The sequence below is a fragment of the Eurytemora carolleeae genome, unplaced genomic scaffold (genome assembly GCF_000591075.1).
Source record: "Eurytemora carolleeae unplaced genomic scaffold, Eaff_2.0 scaffold1454, whole genome shotgun sequence".
Classification (NCBI taxonomy): domain Eukaryota; kingdom Metazoa; phylum Arthropoda; class Copepoda; order Calanoida; family Temoridae; genus Eurytemora; species Eurytemora carolleeae.
The window spans coordinates 16,397-38,988 of record NW_019397399.1 but is presented as its reverse complement, the minus strand read 5'-3'; the positions used below and the strand labels follow the sequence as shown (position 1 = coordinate 38,988).

Below are 22,592 nucleotides of genomic sequence, written 5' to 3'. Positions count from 1 at the left end.
ATAGAGAGGAGGAGAGAGAAACCCAACCCGAAGGGCATCGGTAGACGGTACTTATCATTAAGTAGTCTTAAAGAAAATATCAAGAAGTTCTCCCCCACAACTTTTCAACTTCATGTAAGCATTCGATTAAGTTGCATGTACTTTTTTTCAAAAACGACCTTTTTATTAAGTTTGTTTTTTGTTAACGATCGCTAACGAAGAACCTTTGTTAACGATCGTTAACATATTAATCAATGACTGCAACTTCTTTTCAAAAAACGGTCGTTTTTTCAACAACAATAAAAAATGGTTGCTAATAGTTTTTTTCGAAAACAAAGCGATCGTTTTTGAAGATCAAAAAACAAAACAAAAGATGATCGTTTTCAAAAACGATTAACAGCTCTAAAAGGAATTGGCTGCAGTGAACAATTGTGAAGCATAAATTCTTCAAAATACAAATTATAAAAAGCTCATTTTGGTTTAAATAATTTCTTTTTTAAATCTAAATTTTAAAGTTAAATGTCTTTGAGTTTAATGAAAAGCCTTCTCTTTTAAATTTTATGGAATGCTTGATACCTATATCTTTCATTTCGACTGTTGGGAGATAATTTTACTTCATATTTTATAGATTATAGTTGCAATCTGTTTGGTTGCCGCGGGAGAACGTGACTATTTGAATCTTCTCTTTCGGCCTCTAATATCTCATGATATAGACTAGAGGTTAAGTAAACGTCCTCTTTGTCCTGCACTGCAACATCAACTTTTTACAAGCTGAATATTATATTTTCTGCATAATTTTTCATTACTCGAGTCCGAAAAACCTTTCTAGCAAAGGATAAAAGAGTTGGAGAATTAGAAGGACTTGGAAAGAAACGAGATAATAAAATAAATTTTTTGAATTAAGATGCAACTAACCTAGTTTAAAGGACCTATAAGCAGCTAAAAAGCAACGGGAAACCACATGCGAGTAGGTCAGAATTGCAATATAGAGGATATGCCTATAAGATAAAAAAAAATACACCATCCTCATCCAGCAAGACAACGGAAATTAAATTAACATCAAATTCACATCTTTTTAGATTGTAACGTCATTTTGACATTACAAAAAAACATCAAATTATAATGTAAAAACGTACGAATGTCTTTTTTTGACATTAGATTGATGTCAAACATCCTTAAATTATGTCAATTTTATGTCATTTTGAATAAAACATAAGTACAACTTATTTGACGTTACAATTCCCAAAGTGAGATCCATATTTACGTGATACCTAACAATCTCAATGATCCTTCAAATAATGTCAATTAAAATCTCAATGACGTTCAAATATGTCACTTAACATTTGAATGGAGTGAAAATTATATCTATGAACATTTTTATGACGTCTCATTAATAAAGTTTTACTTTTTAAAGACGTCAAAATAATGCCAATTAACATTATGATAACGTCCCTTGTACTAAATACATGGCAAAAAGTTGTAAACGTACTATTTAAATAAGAAAAACAGTTATTATGTAACAAATCTAAATATTCATCATAAACAAATATTACGTAGACTTCTTTTTTGACTTGGTGTTATTAGAGTATCTTCAATGTTTCCATAGAATCGCCATAACATTGCTGAACTGTGAAAATTCCATCCACACTATACGCATTCCCATCCATGGTCCCATAGTCTGGGCTTCAGATGTGAAATATATCCTCTCTCCAACTGAAATAGAAACAATCTTAATATCTAGCAAAAGGTTAGAAGATTAAAAGATTAGAAGACTATCAGATTAGCAGACTACAAGACTAGACAGCTAGGAGACTAGTAGACTAAAAGACTAAAAGACTAAAAGACTAAAAGACTAGAAGACATAGCAGAAGAAGAGTAGAAGAGTAGAAGAATAAAAGAATAGACTATACAAGAATAAAAGAATAGACTAGAAGACTAGAAAACTACAAGACTAGAAGAGTAAAAGTAAAGAGAGGAAGAGAAGAAGAATATAGAAGAGAAGAAAAGAAGAAGAGAAGTAGAGAAGAAGAGAAGAAGAGAAGAAGAGAAGAAGTGAAGAAGAGAAGAAGAGAGGAAGAGGAGAAGAAGAAAAAAGAAATGGAGAAAAAGAGAAAAGAAGAAGACAAGAAAAGAAGAAGAGAAGAAAAGAATAGAAGCAGGAGAAAAGAAGAAAGAAAGCAAGAAGAGAAGAAAAAAGAAGAGATGGAAAGAATAAGAGAAGAAAAGTAGGGAAGAAAAAAAGAACAGAATAACAAGAAAAGAAGAAAAGAAGAGAAGCCAATAAATAGTTGACCAATAATTAATTTTATATTGATCTTATGGCTGAAGCGTCCAGCTACCTAGCCTGTCTTAGCCGCAGCGCTTGGTCTCCTAGCAGCCGCAGCGCTCGGCCCCCTGTCGCCTGTTCTATCCCAGAAAGTGTCTTAACCAAGCCTAACCCTGAATTAATACAAAATTAACATTTTTTGTTGAAAATAGATAATTTAGGCATGATATTTTCGTATATTTCAGACAAATAAATGTTTCAAAGTTTTTAGGTTTTTATTTTACGTATTTTTACGTATTTTGTAGGTTTTTTTCTTTACTTAAATATTGTTGTTTTTTTAGAGGTTAAAAGTTTGATGCAAACCTAAAAATACATATATTCTCGTAAATCTCATACCAAGTAAGATCTCAAAGTTTTTAGGTTTTTATTTTGCGTATTTTTTAGAGGTTTTCTTTACTTAAAAAGTTGTATTTTTTGGAGTTTAAAAGTCTGATGCAAACCTAAAAATACGTTATTTTCGTAAATTTCATACAAATAAATGTTTCAAAGTTTAAAGCAATGCTTGATTTGTTTTTACGGTGGTACATGGTTTTCTTTATTACATACGCGACTAACTAACTAAAGTGTATTTAAGCTTTTAAGGGTTACATTTTAGTGTCTGAAACTTTTCAGTTTACATATACAATAAACATAAAAAATAAATGAATGGTACTTTGCTTAAGGAAAAAAATCATTATTTAAAATCAAGGCTTCTTGTCGGCCTCATCATGATGAAGATGAATAAAAAATGAAATTTCTAATATTTTGTTTAAAAGAGTTTATTTATTGACATTGAGACATTGAGACATTCTTAGTGAATTTTTGAGTACTCAAAAAAACCCTTCTACTTTGACTAAAAAAGACAAATATCCTCGCTTAAAATAATGGTTTTGAAACTCCCAAAAATGGCTATTATAATAAGTAACACACAATAAGATTATAATTTGGTTTGGGAAGGGAATCAACTCTTGCTTGACTTTGAGCTACAATTGGTAANTCCCCTTTAATCCTTCCTCCCCCTTTTCTAACAACCCTCCCCCCTCCCCTTACCTCCCCTCCTATAATAATGATCGCCCTACTAACCAGCATCGTAATGCATGTATACTCAATACACTTTCCATGATACACACTATTATATAATTATACTCATATATAGGAGGGGGGGGGAGCCGATTATTCCTTGGCACTTTGTGTAACTCCAGCGCCAAGACAAAATTCTCGAAATTGACTATCTCTAGATGAATTCTAATAAATTCCAATGATTATTAAATATCTCTTCTGCTCCCGGACGTCGAGATTTTTTTAATTTTATTTAGTGTTTATTAGATCTATGCAATTTAAAAAAAAAGTTTGAACAAGAGCAGTCTTTGGCGGGGTTGGAACAGGCTTTCGCGGGGTTGGAGCAGGCTTCTGCGGGGTTCGAACAGGGTTCTGCGAACTACCTGGGTTGGAACAGGATATTGCGGGGTTCATGGCCGCATGGCCCCCCCTCCCTCGTCTGATCAATCATTAGTGCAAACGAAATTTCACCCACCTTGTTGGTTTTCACTAAAGTCGTCTTCACAGACCGCTTCACCTGAGAAACAAATGCCGCGTTGTGGTTAGAAGATAGAGAGAGCAGCTAATAGTTTGCTTATTATTAAACACGAATTAGTTTACTCTCTAATCAGAATATTCCAGTGTTATAATTTGTATGGAACAAGAGTTTCCATTTTTCGTCATCATTCTTTAGAAAAGTTCTTTAAGAATTTCGTTTTATGATCCTGGTCCAGGTCCAGCTGGGAATTCTAAACCTGACAAGTTAATTTAAACCAAAACATTATGAACAATGAAGGTGGAGCGTAGCAAAATCTCCAGTATAATCGAACAAGAATTTGATAAATTTATAGATTTGAAGAAGCGTGATGTCTGCCGAATAGACGAAAATATACTACAAGTCCGTCAGCTACTACAACTTGTCAGATATGCAGCAGTCAAAGGAAAGCTTTGTGTTTTGTAAATATTTATTATTACTTCTGCTATTAATGTATTAAAACTGTATCCAAGTAAATACTGTTTGAATAAGCAAGAAAATAATTCTATTCATATGTAAATTATCAGGTAATTGCCTAATATTTATTTTAGGACCCCCCGCCCTGACCCCCTCCTATCAAGTTTGCACAATGAACATGCATCTCACATGTTAAACATGGTAAACGTTGGGCACACCCCCTAGCCTGGTCTAGCCGCAACTTTTGGTCCAGAATTTATGTTAATCTAACCTAACGCCGAAATATTGCATAACAAATATTACTAATTCATCTTGAAAAACAGCGAAACAGCGACTTAATGTATAAAATTAATAGAAGGTGGGTGGGGTAGGTAATTTCCTAGTATACGATTTTTTAAGGACGGATTCCCATAAAAGAACAAAATTATTTTACCAAAGCCCTTTTTTAGAATACTATTCCGGTGTTCTTCCAAAGCAAGCGGAAAGTAATCCTGAATCGATACACATTCATCCTGCAGTTAAAACCCTGCTACAAGGGAAGAGACCTAAGTTAGATTCAGTGGATTCTGTTGCATCTGATAAACCTAATTTCCCAACCTATCTACCACCAATTAAGAAAGAAGATCCGTTCGTAGCGCTACCGCCTCGAGCCTTCCAACATAAACAAAAGCGTCGTATTGTTGTTGGCAATGTGTCTAAATGGATTCCTGAAAACCAAAGGGAGGGTGTAGCCACACACAAATGGATGGTGTATGTGAGAGGAGATGAAGAAAATCCTGATTTGCCCGAGGTTTGTCGGGTTAGGTTCTACCTGCATCCTTCTTACAAACCTCATCATGAGGTAGATGTAGACACCCCACCCTGGCAGCTTACTAGGAGGGGGTGGGGTGAGTTTCCTCTCAGAGTTCTAATATTTTTTGAAAATAATGAGAATAGATCTGTAGAACTGGTTCATCAGATAAAACTTGACAAAACGCATTCAGGGACAATCCAATATATATTAAAATTAAGTTTGTTCCCTGAGGTTATTCTTATTTCGAATTGGTGGAAGACTTAATGTTACTAAATAAGGAGGAGGAGGGGATTTATATTGAGAAATTTAAAAAATAAGAAAACAAATTAGTTTGGAGTTTTTTGTTTCAGCAAAAAATCAAAATTTATTAATTAGGGTTCATTTTCAGATAGTTTTTCTGATTGAAGTTAGATTTTTTCCTGCAAAAATCAAGTTGTTTGGTATTTTTCTACTTTAATTATATATTTTCTATTTTTAGTAAAATGAAATCCATTATATTGATGTCTCGAACTTTAAGGAGTTCAAATGCTGGGTCAAGAAACTGCTGTTGATGTTTATCTTTACAAATCTGAGCAGGATAGAAAATAAAAAGATTTTATTTTCAAGGTTAAATAGTTTTTGTTTCAGAAGTAAAATTAGGAAAATGGCTGTTGAAGGAAATATTGAAGAATTGACCAGGAGTGTTAACAATATTGTTCGGAGATGCAAAACCGAGGAGTTCGGTGTTTTCAGGAATCAACTGCTTTACCTAGCTTCAATATTGTTTTATGTCTAGATTTCCCCCCGCCCCTTTAATATGGAAGAAAAAGATTTTTTTAGTAAGTAGCTAAGACATTAACAAGTCAAAAGTTGTAGCCTAGTTTATATTGTTAATGAATTAATTTTTTTTATGTAAAATTTAAAACCTTGTTGGTTAACAGTTATCTATGTCTCCGCTGTCACTTTACATGTAATGGACGAAAGCAGCTTGTAAAACATTTAGGTAAGACAAGTAATATTGTGTTTTGTTCTCCATGAATTAATTATATAATTCTTTCATATATAGGTGACGTTCATAGCGAGGTCATTTCGAAGCTTGCAGCTAGATTTAGTATGAAGGAAAACTTTCAGTCCTTGCTTAATAAGGTACATTTTAAATTCTTTCAGGACAGTTTTTTGTATTATTTATCTTTTATTGGCACAACCCAATATTATTTATTTCTAGCTTGTGATGTCAGCCCCGTACTCTGTGAAGAAATCTGTCAATGCTAAGACTAATGCAGTAAATCCATCAGCTCCGAACCCTTCATTATCTTCTTCGAAACCTCCTGCACCAACCCAACAAAATGCTACTGAGAATATTGTTGAAGTTGAAGTGAAGAATGCTGGTAAAAGAAGCCTACCAGTGACACGTGACATGATGAAGGTGATTAAGAATTAACATATCCACATAGTTGGATAGTCAATTGCCATAAATTGGAATTTTAAAATAATTTCGATCCCAAATACCTTGCAGTCAGCCCGTATGCTGCATGTTGGTGCGTTGCACCCAGCAGGCGGTCCGGGGGTTCCCTTTCAGATCTTTGCATGATATCTTAAGTTGATATTAGTCAACATTGCACGACAGCCCAGGCGCGGCGTTTATGTATTGTATATTGAAAATTTTTTGGGAAAACATTACAAATGGGACTTAGAAATAAAAAAATAATATTTTCATTCTGATTTTTATATTATTTGTATATTAAAAGATTTTATTATAATTCTTAAGTTTAAAGATATTTTAACACTTACGAACTACATTGTATAATTGAAATATATGTTTTGTAATTAATTAATTCATGTTCAAGATATGCGCTTTAGGTTATAGATGAAAGATTGAAGACTGTAGTAGACTGTGGGGGTATTGCAGGTTAAATTTTCTATAACTTGAACACAAAAAATACAATAATCAGAACAGGAATCTGGGTCTTAGTTAAGTTATTGCTTATATAATTTGTCGGTGAAATTACAGAAATGAAACTTGGTTGTGCCTCTTCTCAACTGGGGGGGGTCCCGGGTTCCCCAGAATCCCAAAGTATTTTTACAGTGGGAAATATTTATTTAAGAGAAAACTGCAATTACGTTGAAATAATTCTTTACAATTTTTTTATGAGTTCCGCCTTTTTGAAAAAAAAATTTTAAAAAAATTGTTTTAAAAAGTGTTGTTGTTATATGTCAAGTATTTCCACAGACCACGGACATTTGCAAAAATTTTCTTAAAAGTCTTATCCATTATTTATTCTATGACGGGCCCGTGTACTTTTCTACCATTGCATTGTTGCGTTAAATATAAAATGACAACCTGTTTTAAAAAAATTATATAAAATAGAGAACAAATATCTAGGTCGGATTGGTAAGCAATTGAGATTGGTTTACAGGATGGAAGATGATAACATAATTTGTGAACATTGCAAGGGAGAGAATGGAAACGAGTTTTCAAGTGGTGAATTAACAGCTGATCAAATTATACAGCACATGCAGGTTGCTGCTATTTTTAATTTAAATTATAAAGAACACATTTTAACTAGGGAAAAATAACACGTTTCTTAATTTTCCACTCAAATAACGATACATGAGATTTTGTATTTTTTTTAGAAATATCATCCGGAGTTTTTGGAAAATCTGAGACAACTATTTCCTCAAGCACAGAAGAGACTTAGCATTCATATACAGAAAGCTCTGCAACAAAAAACCATAACAAGCTCTAAGGTAACTTGAAACTAAGATGTTTTTTCACAAAGCTCTAATAACTTACGTTTTAACTATGTTGCAGTTACTTCTTTTTTTCAAATATGTTGTAACCATTTTTCACATTCAGATGAAAACTCTCCCCCTGTTTCACATTTTGGTCGACCTCTTAGTAGATTTTTGGGGTTACCTCTAGAATAAACAAAATAAATTATTCAAATTTAAACAACAGGTTTTAGAAGGTCTAAATAGTAAGCAAGAATTTCACTGGCAGGGGCACTCAGAATTGAAAACATATTTCCAACGTTCGATTTTTCAGTAGAATTAATAATGTTATTATTTTTACTGTAGGAGACTAATGAAGATAAAGTTGCAATTAAATACACCCTGAAACCAAGTAAAAACAGCGTTCAAAATGGTAAAAGTCAAAAGCGAAAATCGAGTGCGCCGTCAGAGTTAGGAAAACCAAAAAAGCTCCATGTACAGGCCAGTAATCTCCATAGAGAAAAGTCATCATAAAAAAAAAAAAAACAGCTCCTGACATGCCCATATTTTTCAGAAATCCAGAGACGACGGTTTCGATGACAAGTTTAGATACAAAGAACAACGGCTAAGGGAGAAGGAACTTGTATCTAAACTGTCTCCAGCACAACTGAGGTTGGTTCCGTGGAAATGGTTCAAACGAACCTGGTGTTACTCTTTTTATCTGTTCAGAAATTCATTAATCATTCTTTCGTTTTTTTTATTAGTTTTACGGTAAAGTGTTTGTATTCATTAACGATCGTTCTAAAATGTTGATTGACTGAATGATTGATTGATTGATTGATTGATTGATTGATTGATTGATTGATTGATTGATTGATTGATTGATTGATTGATTATTAGTCTGAGGTGTATTACCTCCATTCTGACATGATATCATGTTGAAGCTATTTATAATTAACGTTTTTGTACTAATTCTACTTTCTGTAAACTTACCTTATATTTTAATTAAGAAAACTTGTGATGATCTATTTGGAAACTCTGTGTACCCTTCCATCTCTCTGCTCTCTCTCTTTCTTAGATCTTCAGAAGAAAACAAAAATTCAGGAAACAGTGAAAATGAATATTTAATTGAAATTACAAAAATTTATTTTGATTATTCATCAAAAACTGTAAGCTTAGGTTTTTGGTAATCCTTAATTGCAAGACGGATTACAAATGTGTCATAAATTCGATTATGAAAATTTTTAACATGAAGACGCTGTTTAAGTGGATTTTTATAATAGAGATCAGCAGGAAAATGACCGAGGTTTTTTGCCATCACATCTCAAAAATTACTAGTTGAACTAAAAAAGCACAGTTGGGGATAATTTTTCAAAATTCCTGAATAAAAAATCACTTGAGTTCGCCAGAGAAGATTATTAATTTACTGGCTTGGGAAACCAGCGTTGCCCAGGTTACTAAACGTAACTACCGCCGTTTACCCGCACTTGAACAATTCTACCGGGATACTAACTTTTTGCTATTAAAGTCGACCCACTCAATTTAGAATCTTAAAACCATGCTAAGAACATTCCTGTGGGTCTTCCTTCTTACCTCTTAAAAATTTGAGGCAAATCGGTCCGGGGGTTCCTGAGTTATGATCGGACAAACAAACAACTAGACAGAAAAACACAGATTACAACTTTATATACATAGATATACAAATGAATATTAGTTTCATTTTGCTACAGGGATCTTATGTGGATATCCTGGATTTTCTTTGTTTACTACACGAGAAGGAAATTATAATCCTTGAGTAAAAAGTCCTAAAGTTTTTGATCTTGATATTCTAAAATATATAGCAGCAGCTGGTTTTTGAACGTAGATCAATTTTTAGTCTCAAATTGTATGAACATTTTATTTTACTAACTATATTTTCTGACATTTTTTTTCTAAATTTTTAAACATTTTATTATAAACTATTAAGGATTAAAATGTAGTGTGTTGGTTATTACGAGACACTTAGCAACTCACTGATTCCTCCCAGCAGGTCCTTAAAGGTACACATTTAGTAACGTTTATGAATTTTAACTGCAGTGCTTAGGGTCCAAATAATTTTGATGCGGATATCCGGATCCTGGATCCGCTCTGAAAAAATGGCTTCGGATCTGAATCCAGGTCATGGACATTTCTTTAAAGAAAAAGAAATGAAAAATTAACACTTTTTTCTTTCTTTTTATTGCTTACTTTTATACTGAAACTTGATGAACCATGTAGAAATTTTGAAGGTTGGGTAACAGTTGAGATTTGTATTTTGAGAGACGAAATTTTTTTTCGGATGTTGGTTAATGTTATGCACCTTGGATCCGGATTCGTGGATCCGCGGATCCAGAAATCCTATACACTGAATCTAAGAATTAAGTGGTTCTCATAGACAAAAAAGTACAAAAGTCTCCATGATATACATGTTTGATTTGGGGATTTTAACTGGTTTTTTGGTGCAAAAATTCTCTGTCTGATTTGTTGATGTTAAGATTGGACATGTGTTAATAAATTCAAGCCAAGTTAAGATAATCATAGAAAATGGCGTCCAGTCAATCAGGTAATTTCATAAAATTTATTATTTTAAAATTTATCTCAGAATCCCATTTTCAGCGGATCCATGGATCCGTCGCGTAGTTTGAAAAAAATGGATTTATCTCAAGTTCATGGATGTTTCTTTCGTTTCACTATTTTCTGTTTTAAAGCAATATTTTTTCCCATCATCAAATTTTTATAAAAAATATTTCGTCACTCGCCTTTTTTCCCGTGCGGGATCTTAAAAGTCAAAATATTTCTTATCCTTTACCGTAGAATTGAGATTCTGAAATTATTTTCTCTTTCTTAGAGTGGGATTGGGTGACTCAAAAAATCTGAAAACTGTCTCAAATTGGAATCATCCTGAGGATTGGAAAGTAATTATTCCTCCAGGTAACATTTTTAGTTTATGAGATTTTTTCATAGTGATACAAATAACATAGAAGCAACTGCATTGCTTAGGATCCATTTCATTTAGTTCCGGGTCCTGGCGGAAACAAAATGTTACGGATTCGGATCTTGGATAAACCTTAAACATAGAAACCTAAAATCTTTCCTACCTTGATATATAAGCCTACAATCCATCCTACCTGGATAGTGGATATAACTTAAGTCTACAATGTTTCCTACCTTAAGCCCTACAATCCTACCTTACCTATATATCAGCCTGGATATATCTTAAACCTTCCGTCCTTCCTATCTGGATAGTATATATATCATATACCTACAATCCTTCCTACCTGGATATATCACAAACCTACAATCCTTGCAACCTGAAAATATATCTTAAACCTACAATCCTTCCTACCTGGATATTTTTTAAGCCTACAATCCTTCATATCTAGATATATATTAAACCTGTAATCATTAAATCTATAATCCTTCCTGTCTGGATATATCTTAAACCTAGAATTCTTCCTACCTGAAAATATATTTTAAACCTACAATCCTTCCTACCTCGATATATCTTAAGCCTACAATCCTTCATATCTAGATATATATTAAACCTGCAATAATTAAATCTAAAATCCTTCCTGTCTGGATATATCTTAAACCTACAATTCTTCCTACCTAGATTTTATCTTTACCCTACGGTTTACAATTCTTCCAACCTGGATATATCTTAAACCTGGATATATATCTTAATTCTACAATTTTTCCTACCTGAGCTGGCAATTTTTACGTATGATACCCATAATCCCGATTGCTTGTCACAGAATCTGCTTATATTTTGGAAATCAACGAAAAGATCGAGATCAAGTAATATTCGAAAATACCAGAGTTCCAACTTTAAGATATTTCATAATCCTTCAATCCTACCTAACGAGATAAAGCAAATCTAGTTATTTTTCTTCCATTTATTGCCTTTTTTTTATTTAATCCGTTCATGAATAGGAAAAGATCTGGGAATAGATTGGAATAAAGCTCATGATAGCAGACTTATTTTGGGAGCTTACAAACACAACCTGGACTTAAATAAAATAGTGAAAGACAGTACACTTGGTTTCAAGGTAAACAAGAATATTTTTTATAAAGGAACTGATTTTTGCCACAAATTCTGATTTTCAAATCACTATATCTTTAATCTTAGTTATTTCAAACTATCATTATTTGATCTAAAATAATTCATAGTTTGAAATATCTAATGTCTCCGACATTTAAATGCAAAGATATAGGGATAAGAATTTCAGAGTTTGTGACAAAAACTCAATTCCTTTAATTAATATTAATAGAAAACAATACTTTTTTTTAATGTTTAGAATATAGCGGAGGATGTGGAAGGAGAGATAAAAGATGCATTTAGGGATAGATACGGATATATGCTGAATATGTTTATCTTTAAAGGAAACTAATTATTTAAATCTTATGATTATATTTTTTGTGTTTGAGAATTAACCCTTTCCCAGTTTTTTATCATTTCTCAAAATCAGCTCAAACTTCTTGACTTTTCTTATCCTATAAATGAGAATAGACAAATAAAAAAATCAGCGGTTAATTTTGATTGCATAGCCTTGACTTCCACAGAATGATCTTATTATTATAATAATTATTTCAACTTAAAAGCAGGTCAATATTTTTTGTTGAAATAATTTTTCTTTGCAAGGTTTTTTTTTGCTGAAACTGGATAAAATGAGCAAACTTTTGGGTGACGGGTATCTAAAAGAGTATTTATTAAAATCCAACTAATACAAAGTTTGACTCCATAATTTGAAAATTAAATTGTAGCAGTTGGATTTAAAATAGTTAGTTTTTCCAGGAAAGTACAACAAAGATATTGGGTTTGATGCAGGAAACCTTACCCCACCATCTTTACCAAATATACAGGTACTAGACTTTTAGGGCGCTTCGCGCCCATCACCTATTTCAACTTTTTATGGTGTTGTGTGAGCATCTTCTCCTTGTACAGTATAAAACAAAAACAAACAAAAAAAGTTTGCGGATTTATAATATTTTTTTGTGCATTTTCAAAATTTTACTAAAATAAAAACTTTTAAACGCAAATTTTTAAAATTTTGATCATTCATAAACCTTCCCTGGGGTTACGTGAGGTCCCACAAAAAATTTGGGCCCGATCGGTTCAGCCGTTCAGCCGTTTTGACGTTTATTGGATACAAACAAACAGACAGACAAGCCAAATTTATATATAGATTACTATTAGTTAGGTCAACTCAGGGCTTAGAATACGAATCCGTTGGATCCGCAAAAATTTTCAAACTCCATCCAAAACCTACAAAAAAAAATAGTTTTTCTCATAAAGCCCAAATCTCAACTAACGATAAATTATAAAACAAACTTCCTAACCTCTCACATGCCTATCAAGTTTGTGCATGAAATTAAGATAAAACTATATATATATATGTATATGGCAAAATTTTATTTTCTGAAAACTATCTGTAAATCTTAAGAAATGTTCATGGCCTGGATATGGAGCCGGATAAATATTTTTCTTGGTGGATACAGAATAGCATATCAAATTGTCTTGATATGTTACCAATATCAAATTGATCCCTAGCTATAGAACAAAGTTCTTCATTAAGTCCTGGGTCTTCCTTTAAGTGGTATCCTCGAAACTCAAAGATTTTATCCGGAAACGTGGACGTGTTTAGTATTTAAAGTTATTTATGTTCATTTTTTTTATTCCTTAACAGGATTTGCAACAAAAACCATATTTAGGAGGATGCTTTTGATACTGTAACTCTAGATGAAGAATCCCAAAAGGTATACATTTTAAGAGCAAGCTTTGTAATTTATTGGTATGCTATATTTAAGCAATAATACTATTTTTTATTTACTTATTATTATTTACTGTTTTAAGTGGATTGCAAGCTTAGTGCTTTAATGCCTGGGTTACCAGATACCACACTTAATCTAGATTAAGTGAATTTCAACATTTTTTAGCTCTTTGGAAGGCCTATGAGAAGAAATTTTGCACAGAATTTTTGCACAGACCCATTTATATTGAATTTGCACATTTTCATTAGAAGGCTTTTCAGTTCGAACCATAAGCACTGAAAAATTTAAGGTTGCCGATGATTCCGAATCTGATGTGGAGCTGGTGGACCTGGTAGACAGTGAAAGTGAGCAAATGGCCGAGGTAATATTTTTTAATGAGTTTTAAAGCTTACATAAGAGCAAATACTTTTTTATTTTGTTTTAGGAAGAGGACATTGATTCATTGATTGATGGCAACGGTCTGAAGTTAGATGAAAATTCTGATCGTGATGAAAAGAACGTCGCTGAGATTAAAACTTCAAAGAAGGTTGAAGAATTTATAACGAAGGAAACAGTTGTTACAGAAGTAAGTTCTGATAATATATCATTAGAACAGTCTAGAGATGTATCTAGTACTGTTGAAGATTTGGACGATTTCGATGTAAACAAGTCTTCAGAAGTAAAACCAGAAAAGGTAACAGAAGTAAAACCCGGTATTAGGCTGGTATCAGAACCTAAAATTAGAATAGAAACGGAACCTGATAATGTGCCCAAACCTGCACCTGTCACTGTACCAGAACCTGAACCTGTTTCTAATCTTGAAACTAAACCTGATAATTTACCAGAGCCTAAATCCACATCGGAAGCAGAATTGGAAACTGATTCAGAGCCAAAACCAATGCCAGAATCCGAACCTGCGCTAGTGACTGAACCTGAGCTGGAATATGAATCTGTCCTTGAACCTGAATCTACTCTAGAACCTGAATCTGTCCTTGAACCTAAATCTGTACTAGAGCCTGAACCTTCACCAGAAACTCACACAGATGCTGAACCAGGCGAAACAGAGCATACAAACGAGAAGCTCGTATCAGAATCTAAACTTGAAAGTGGAATAGTCCCCCCCGAACTTGAACCTGACTCCGCTATACAATATAAAATGGATGTAGAGAATGAGAAAAATGAATGTTCGCAATCTGGTGAAACAACTCCACCTAGAGGAACGAGGAAGAGAAAAAATAATACCGCCACTCCTAGGGATTCTGAAGATAATTTAGACGCGGGGGAAGAACATGTTGAGGAAGAGGGAGATCATTTGAAGGAAACTAAAACTCTAAGAGGAGGGAAGGGGAAAAATCGAGGAAGAAGTAGAGGTAGAGGTCGGGCGAAGAAACTTTGAATTAACAAGAAGCTTTGAACTAAATCGGTCATGTAATCACAGATCAATAATGTCTCAGAAATAACTGATCGTGTCTGAAACTTGTTTATTTACGTCTTATAGACATTATTGATGATTTAAATGGAAAGGTCAGATTAGTATTAATATGTTTTGTGTTTTTCTTCAGAAAAATGTGATGTTGAAAGTTTGATAAATTAACTGGCGGACGGGAACGTGAAGCAGTATGATTATTCTTGCATTAATATTTTTCTGCCTGTCTTCTTCTTTAGGAATCACGGACGATAGCAAAGGTAGTCATTTATCGACATGCAATGGAAATTGATAAAAAAAAATTTAAACTCGCAAATTTTTTTCTTAATTCTCTTAAAAAAGGACAGAAAGTGTTCAGTCTGTCTTAATTTCCCAACCCTTGAATACATGAATTATTCTCGGGGGGAAATTAGAATGAAAACAGTTGAATGAATCAATGATCCATTTTAGTTGCCCAATTAAAGGTCGTAATAAATTTTATTTTTAGTTGAAGTAGAAAAAGATGTAATAGTCCCGCCCCGGGCTGAACCACAGACCAGTGGACGTAGTAAAATAGCCCCACTTGGAGGAAAACATTCAATCAATGCAAAATGTGAACCGATAACTATAGAGCTGTGTACTAATATGGAGTACAACATGACAATAATGCCCAACTTACTAGGTACGATTAATTTTTAATAATTTTCATTTTCTTACTAAATTTTTATCGGAGCTTTAACACAAAAATGGTTGTTTGTTTTTGTTAAATCAACCTAACAAAAGGTTGCCCCGTTAAGTTAATACTTTGTTTATAATCTTGATTTGATTGGACACTGCACAGTTTATTTAATTTTTTTTCAGGTCATTCTAAACAGGAGGAAGCAGGAATGGAAGCTCGAGCATTCTTTCCTTTGGTAAAGGTCCAGTGCTCCAAACATCTCCATATTTTTCTATGTACAGTGTACGCTCCTGTCTGCACAATATTGGATGAGCCGCTTCCTCCTTGCAGGTATGGGATCATAAATATCCATTATTTCTCAATGTTCTTGCATCTTCATTTTTGTATGTATATTGGAACGATTAAAAAAACTTGCTTATATATAAATAAAAGCCAAATGTTGAGCCACATGGTAGCTTATTGGGATGTGATGGAAGTATTTCAATTCCTAGTTTTCTCGACTAAGATTTGTAAATCCAGATCCAACGCATACGTTTTTCTTCATGTTTTTCATACAGTTACACGGAAGCAAAGTTTTATAATTTTTCTAGTATACTAATTTTCTAATATGATTTCCCAATGATTGATCTGGTAGCCATACAGATTTGTATTGCAAGAACAACGGATTAAATGTAACCTGTTTTAATTTTTTGAGGGGGGGGGGTTTAGCCCCTTACCCCTCTATGTACGCCCCTGTACTGGAAGCAAATACAGTAAGTCATTCAGATAAAAGATTTCGTAATCAGGGTAGTTCAACCAATCTTATAATGTACAAAACCGAAAGAGACTGTGAGTGTAATTTCAAATGACCCCCTATTAAAAAAGAGGGACATTAACATTAACTACGGTATCCTTGGAAACTTCAAAATATGAAAGATAACGGCGCGTTTTTTGCTTGAAGTGTTTAATTCTGATAATTTCTCCATTATTTTGAAGCACGAAACGCAAAAGTCACCAAAGAAACCACAAAAAAAATTATCAGTATTTATTGAACAAAAACATGGAAATCTAATTCATATTTGATCATTTAAGAGTACCATTGTGAATCGGACAGACCAGATTATCAATATAGGGTCACTTGAAATTACGTCTTGTCATTTTAAGAGACCTATGTTGCAAGGAGAACTGATCTAATGTTTTTATTGTCAAAATTTGAACCGGAACCTATGCATTGATTACAAACTACAAATAAATTCTTATTAAACTAGGTATGCAATTCAAACAACAACCTATAGATCATTTTTTCTTTTCAATAATTCTTTAAATTTTAGGTCACTTTGCCGAGCTGCACAGAACGGATGCGAAGAACTTATGAACAAATTTGGGTTTAAATGGCCGGCAAACCTAGGTAAAAAAACAACAACAACAACGTCTTAATAATCTGTAATGAAAAAAAAACCAGATTAATGGGAAAAAAAATAAATGCAACCTATGGACGAGAATTCAAATTTGATTTTGCATTTAATAGTTTTGAATTTGATATAGACCACGCCAGTCTAAAAGTTTTAGTCCTCACTTAATAGAGATGAATTGATGTCAATTGATTAAGATTTTAGTTTCAGCAAAAATTAGATCCCCTGTTGATACTATCGGAAGTTTTTCTTTTAACATCTTTAAAATAGTTTATTAGGTCAATTTCTTACATTGCTGTATTCGTAACTATGTTCAGATTGTGATAAGTTCCCGCGAGACAGCAAGGAGAAACTTTGTGTGATGGGTGATACAGGAGACCTTCCGCTAGACTCCTATGATTCTGGATATAAACCTGCACCTACACGCTCTCCAGCCTACCTCCCTAACTATCCTGGAGCTGGAATGCAGTTTGTGTGTCCTGCACATCTTGAGGTTCCCTCGGAGCGGGAGTATAAACTGTATATAGGTATTTATTACAGATTACTAATTACAGATTGTTGTAATTATTTATTGACTTATGATTTTGAAGAATTTCCATTTCATTTTATTAAGTATGATATAAAAAGTAGTTTTTAAGTAAGTGTTGGCAAAAATTCAAGTGACCTTCTATGCAAAGATGGCAATAACCTATTTACAACCTTAATACGAGTCAAAAATCTGAAAGACAACGTCGTTTTTCTGACACGAAAAGTATTTAATTATTATCAATTTTCCATTTTTTCTTAAATAAGCAAGAACTATGCAAGTTGCTTTTGCAGAGAAACCACAAATGGAAATGAATAGTAAAATACATGGATATCTTATCCATACTTGACCAGCGCTTACCTGATTATATTCTCCATTCTTTAGGAATATTGGGCATTGCTATCTTTGCATGAAGGTTCCCTTTAAAATACACTTACGGTCCCTTTAAGTTTATAGTATATATAAATATTTAGGAGATCAAATGGTTGAAGATTGTGGAGCTCCTTGTTCTAAAATGTTCTTCACAGAAGAGCAGCAATGGTTCTCGAGGTAATTTATCAGAGAAACGTATTCTATACCCATATAAGTGTAAGAATATTCCCAAAGTTTAAAACATTAAAAATAACGAACCTATGAATAACCATTCAACATTCAGGCAAAATGACAAGTATTTTGTGATGTACTAAAAACAATTCGAATTTTCAGAGCATAAAAAAGGCAAAGTACAAATGTTTTCAAGACCACATGATAATAAGAATATCCATTTTCCATATCTCACTTTTTCTGATTTAAATGATAAAACCTTGACCTGCTCAGTGTTCAGTATTCATAAATATACAAGATAAGTTTTATACGTATTTAATATGCTAGATACTGGGTTGGTTGCTGGGCTTGTCTGTGTCTTGCATCAACTCTTTTTACGGTTCTCTCCTTTCTCGCAGACGTGTCAAGGTAGGTTACAAGACAATTTCATGTAGCGTTTCTCTCACACTTAACTTTTTTTAAACATCTTTTTCAAATGTAAATTTTCTTTAAATCCATCAAGATTTATCTTATAATTAATTAATTAGTTTTCTTGTTTAGGTTTGGATATCCTGAGCGCCCAATTATATACTTATCTGCATGTTTCGCCATGGTTGCCGTAGCATTTGTTATTGGTTTTGCTCTTGGGGACGAAATATCCTGTGACGAACAACCTGATTCGTCCCGGCCAAATCTGCTGAAAGAACGTACGATTCGGCAGGGATTCCTGCAAGATTGGAGATGTACAATTCTCTTTATGATCATTTACTTTTTCTTCATGGCAGGCAGTTTATGGTAAGTGAACAGTTCTTTATGGATCATCTTAATTTTTATTACTTCCATTTTTTTGCTAATGCTTTTTTTAAATTCTGTTTTTCAATGTTTATTAAGTAGTAATCTCTGTTTGTTTGTATTCCGATCATAACTTAGGAACCCCATGACCGATTTGTCTCAAAATTTGACTGGGAAACTCGGGAGAACCATGGGAATGAATGTTCTTAGCTTGGTTTTGAGATTCTTAGTTGAAAGGGTGGACTTTTATAGGGAAAATGATTAACCTGTCAAAGCTGGGTTCCCAAGCTAGTTTACATATATCATTATAAAATGTTTTCCTCAACCTAAATTTTGTTTCACCATTTTAACAAGAGAAATGGATGCTTTTCGTCAAACAGCCGTTAAGAAAGAGAAGCTGGAAATCTACTTAAAAATGGCAATCGTAGTCGTACAGCATTTCTGAAATTCATAAGCTAACCATCTTGAATTTCGAGACATCTTTAAAATTGGGTCATAACTTTTCATAAAAAAATGTCAAACTTTAATTTTATTTTCAGTCACTAAAAAATATATGTTTGCTCAGCCTTTGCTTTTTTTTACTAAATGTATTTCATTTTTAGGTGGGTAATGTTAACAATAGGATGGTTCCTCTCCGCATCACTCAAGTGGGGTCAGGAGGCAATAGATTCCCAGTCCCAGTGGTTCCATTTTGTAGCCTGGGGAGTACCTGCTATCATGACAATTGTTGTCCAGATAATACAGAAAGTAAGTATGAGAGTTTACTAAGGAAATAAGACCACATTTTCTGAATTTCCTTCGCCATTCTTGGTAATGATGTATCGACGTTTTCCCTCACATTAAACAATATCCAAACCATAGTTAAAATATCCTTGTTCGTTTTGTTAAAGTTTCGAACTAATTTGAACTCATATTAGGTTGAAGGGGATATTCTGACTGGAACCTGCTTTGTTGGTCTCTGGGACGTGTGGAGTATGCGTTGGCTCGTTCTCACTCCTCTAGTTATTTACATATCTATGGGATCTATTTTTCTACTTCTAGGTAATATTATTAGTACACCCCTGTGTTACCACATAATCACCATAACTCATGTTTTTTTAGGACTATTTTCTCTGATAAAGATTCGAACTGTGATGAAACAGGACGGAGGCAAGACTGATAAGTTGGAGAAATTGATTCTGAGGATAGGAGTGTTTTCTGTACTCTACACGGTCCCGGCTTGTATAATCATAGGTAGATTTAAGATGTTTTAGTAGCTGCATTACTCAATACTCATAGCTTTCTTATTCATTATAAACTTCTCATTGACAAGTTATAATTACATTTTGTTCAGCTTGTTTGTTCTACGAGCAGTACTATTTCTCCTCGTGGATGTTGCAGTGGCAGGATTCTATCTGCAGGTTATTTTTAGACAATAATCAGAGCTGGGCATCGTTATTATTCGTTTTCTTAGATATTCAAGAATCGGGATTTTTATTGTTTGGCCAAAATCTACAAAGTTTGACGAAATTCAGTTTTCTTCTATAAAAATATGCACAATTTTGAATCAGACAGAAGATAAAGCCGTAATGAAGCTAAATCAATTAATCAATTTGAAAATCGTCAAGGCAGCTTCTGACTGACAGAGAAAAAAAAATTCAAAGTGTCAGAAAAGCAACTTTTAGAGAATACAACAGCCAAAAGTCTTCAGAAAGCCTAAAAATCCTGAATTTTTAAAAAAACGGATAATAGCGATGTCCAACTCCAAATATAATTTCTCAGCCCTGATTATTGATTATTGATTTGATTTGAACAATTATTCATATTCCTAAAATAAAAAGTACAAATGTCAATAAATATTGTGTTTAGAGATCCCAAGTATCGCGCATGGCAAATTCCTTGTCCTCCGCGAACCGGAGACTTTTCTGCCGATATTCCTAGACCTGACTTCACTGTTTACATGATAAAGTATCTCATGATTCTTATCATCGGTATTTTCTCTGGAGTCTGGGTTTGGACCGAGAAAACTGTTCAAACATGGACAAACCTGTTCAGGTAAAACATCTAAACTGAGATCATATATTTCATACACAAAAAAGATAAATTATGGTTTAAAATAATTTCACAAATTATGTTTTAATTTATTCGAATTACTTAATTTCAGAAGACTGTTTGGATTAAATAGAGGCCAGGCTTATGTTTAACTCGTCCTTCTACGGACTGGAACAAGACAAGAGACCAACAGTCTCATTCACAGTAGGGTCGTCAGTTCCAGTCTTAATATTAATTGATTACCCTTATAGCTAATTTGTTCACCAAGTTCAAGTATCTTCATCTTGGGCTTAAAACGTTCTTAAGTATTTGTAAATGTTGTAATCTCACTTCCTTTTTGTTATTTGTAACTTACTACCAGTGTGTTTTTTGTTGTAGTAAACATGATTATATTTTTTTCATGATTTGAAAAATTATTTTTCACTAAGCCAATTCACAAATACTGTACAAAGAAAAGTTTTAGATTTCAAACGTAACTTTTAGCTTTAAACTTTAAGAGTAACAAAAAAGTTGTTGTTAAATCATGGAATTTTTAACTTCTCTCAAACGATTATTTGAACTTAATTTTAAGAGGCTTCAGAAAAAGAATCTTCATATTTCCATAACTTCTAATCAGTGTTATAGATTTAACAAAATTTGGGTCAACCAAACTTCCAAGATCAATATTAAGTTCTGTTTAAACAAATTCAAAGTGTAAACAGTAAACACTTTAAGAAAAAAAACTTAACAATTTTAAGAATTCATTGCTTAAAACTCCTAAATTTACTATTGAGTTCATAATTTCATTAAAATGTGATTGAAAATATCATTTCAGAATTATGTTTTTGCTCAGATATGGAAAAATCATTTGTTTTTATTTACTTAGTTTTTAATCGAATTTGAACTTCATTCCGTTTATTGTTCTACGTAAATTCAAAGCCCATAAAAACATAATATTCATAGATAAAAATAATTCGAGTTCAATCAACAAAGACGAAATACTCAGTTTGAGTACATGTGAATTTTTAAATTTTATTACATTTGTGCTTGCCAAATCAAGAATTTGTTAAAATATGTGAATTGCCGAATAAGATCATTTATCCATGAAGTTATTTTGTTTATTTTATATGCATTTGTTCTGATTTGATTTGATACTTATTTATAGTGGCATTCGGCGTTGGGAATTCTATTTTATTCGTTTTCAACATTAAAGTTTTTTGGCTTTCAGACAGCTCGAAAAAATCCTGCAAAGTCTTAAAATATGTATCACAAATGATTTATTCCGTTAGAAGTTAATTTTGTGAAATAAAAAGATGTAGGTCCATGCATCGGTGTTAACTTTTTGCATAGTTCTAGAAAATACATTTTTGAGTTATGGAAGCCAAAAAACTTGAATATAAAAACGGATCAAACGATATGTCCATTGTCCATTGTCCAAGACTAGCGGCACGAAATGTATATTTTATATAATGTTTTTGACACTGTAATTATTTTATTGTTTCTTGAAGTGTTATCACTCCCAAAACATATGGTGTAGAGTAATTTCCGGGATAAATTCAACGTTTTTATCTCTAATGTACGTTTAGCATCAGTGTTCACTGTTCATGTGTGACTGAGTATTTGTATCTTGTACAGTTGTATATTTAAAAAAAACCATGCAAAATCTGTTACTAATATGTAAATAAAATCTGTAGAATGTAAAAATTTCTATGTAATTAATAGTTCAAATAAAACTTTCTT

General features: G+C 32.8%; 2 protein-coding genes across 3 annotated transcripts; both read left to right on the top strand.

Moving 5' to 3' along the window:
- Positions 1–4,723: 4,723 nt before the first annotated feature.
- On the top strand, positions 4,724–15,094 carry LOC111714084 (uncharacterized). Of its 2 annotated transcripts, XM_023489115.1 has the most exons (21): positions 4,724–5,257; positions 5,585–5,799; positions 5,988–6,049; positions 6,113–6,192; positions 6,272–6,472; positions 6,907–6,955; positions 7,430–7,566; positions 7,681–7,794; positions 8,125–8,259; positions 8,333–8,430; positions 8,769–8,862; positions 9,489–9,536; positions 9,738–9,797; positions 10,272–10,339; positions 10,625–10,707; positions 11,710–11,825; positions 12,075–12,159; positions 12,572–12,639; positions 13,489–13,533; positions 13,838–13,909; positions 13,973–15,094. In XM_023489115.1, exons 2-21 carry the CDS (start codon positions 5,618–5,620, stop codon positions 14,921–14,923), a joined length of 2,748 nt encoding a protein of 915 aa, XP_023344883.1. In that variant the 5' UTR covers positions 4,724–5,257; positions 5,585–5,617; the 3' UTR covers positions 14,924–15,094. The 2 variants fall into 2 exon arrangements, with proteins under 2 accessions (XP_023344883.1, XP_023344885.1); XM_023489117.1 differs by lacking the exon at positions 8,125–8,259.
- A 30-nt stretch (positions 15,095–15,124) lies between these two features.
- Positions 15,125–21,801, top strand: LOC111714085 (frizzled-2). Its single transcript, XM_023489118.1, has 14 exons — positions 15,125–15,213; positions 15,441–15,614; positions 15,794–15,941; positions 16,922–16,998; positions 17,320–17,529; positions 18,002–18,077; positions 18,399–18,479; positions 18,612–18,845; positions 19,445–19,589; positions 19,760–19,883; positions 19,944–20,075; positions 20,176–20,242; positions 20,691–20,876; positions 20,986–21,801. The coding sequence occupies exons 1-14, from the start codon at positions 15,147–15,149 to the stop codon at positions 21,023–21,025; spliced, it is 1,761 nt and encodes a 586-aa protein (XP_023344886.1). The 5' UTR covers positions 15,125–15,146; the 3' UTR covers positions 21,026–21,801.
- The last annotated feature ends 791 nt before the right edge of the window (positions 21,802–22,592 follow it).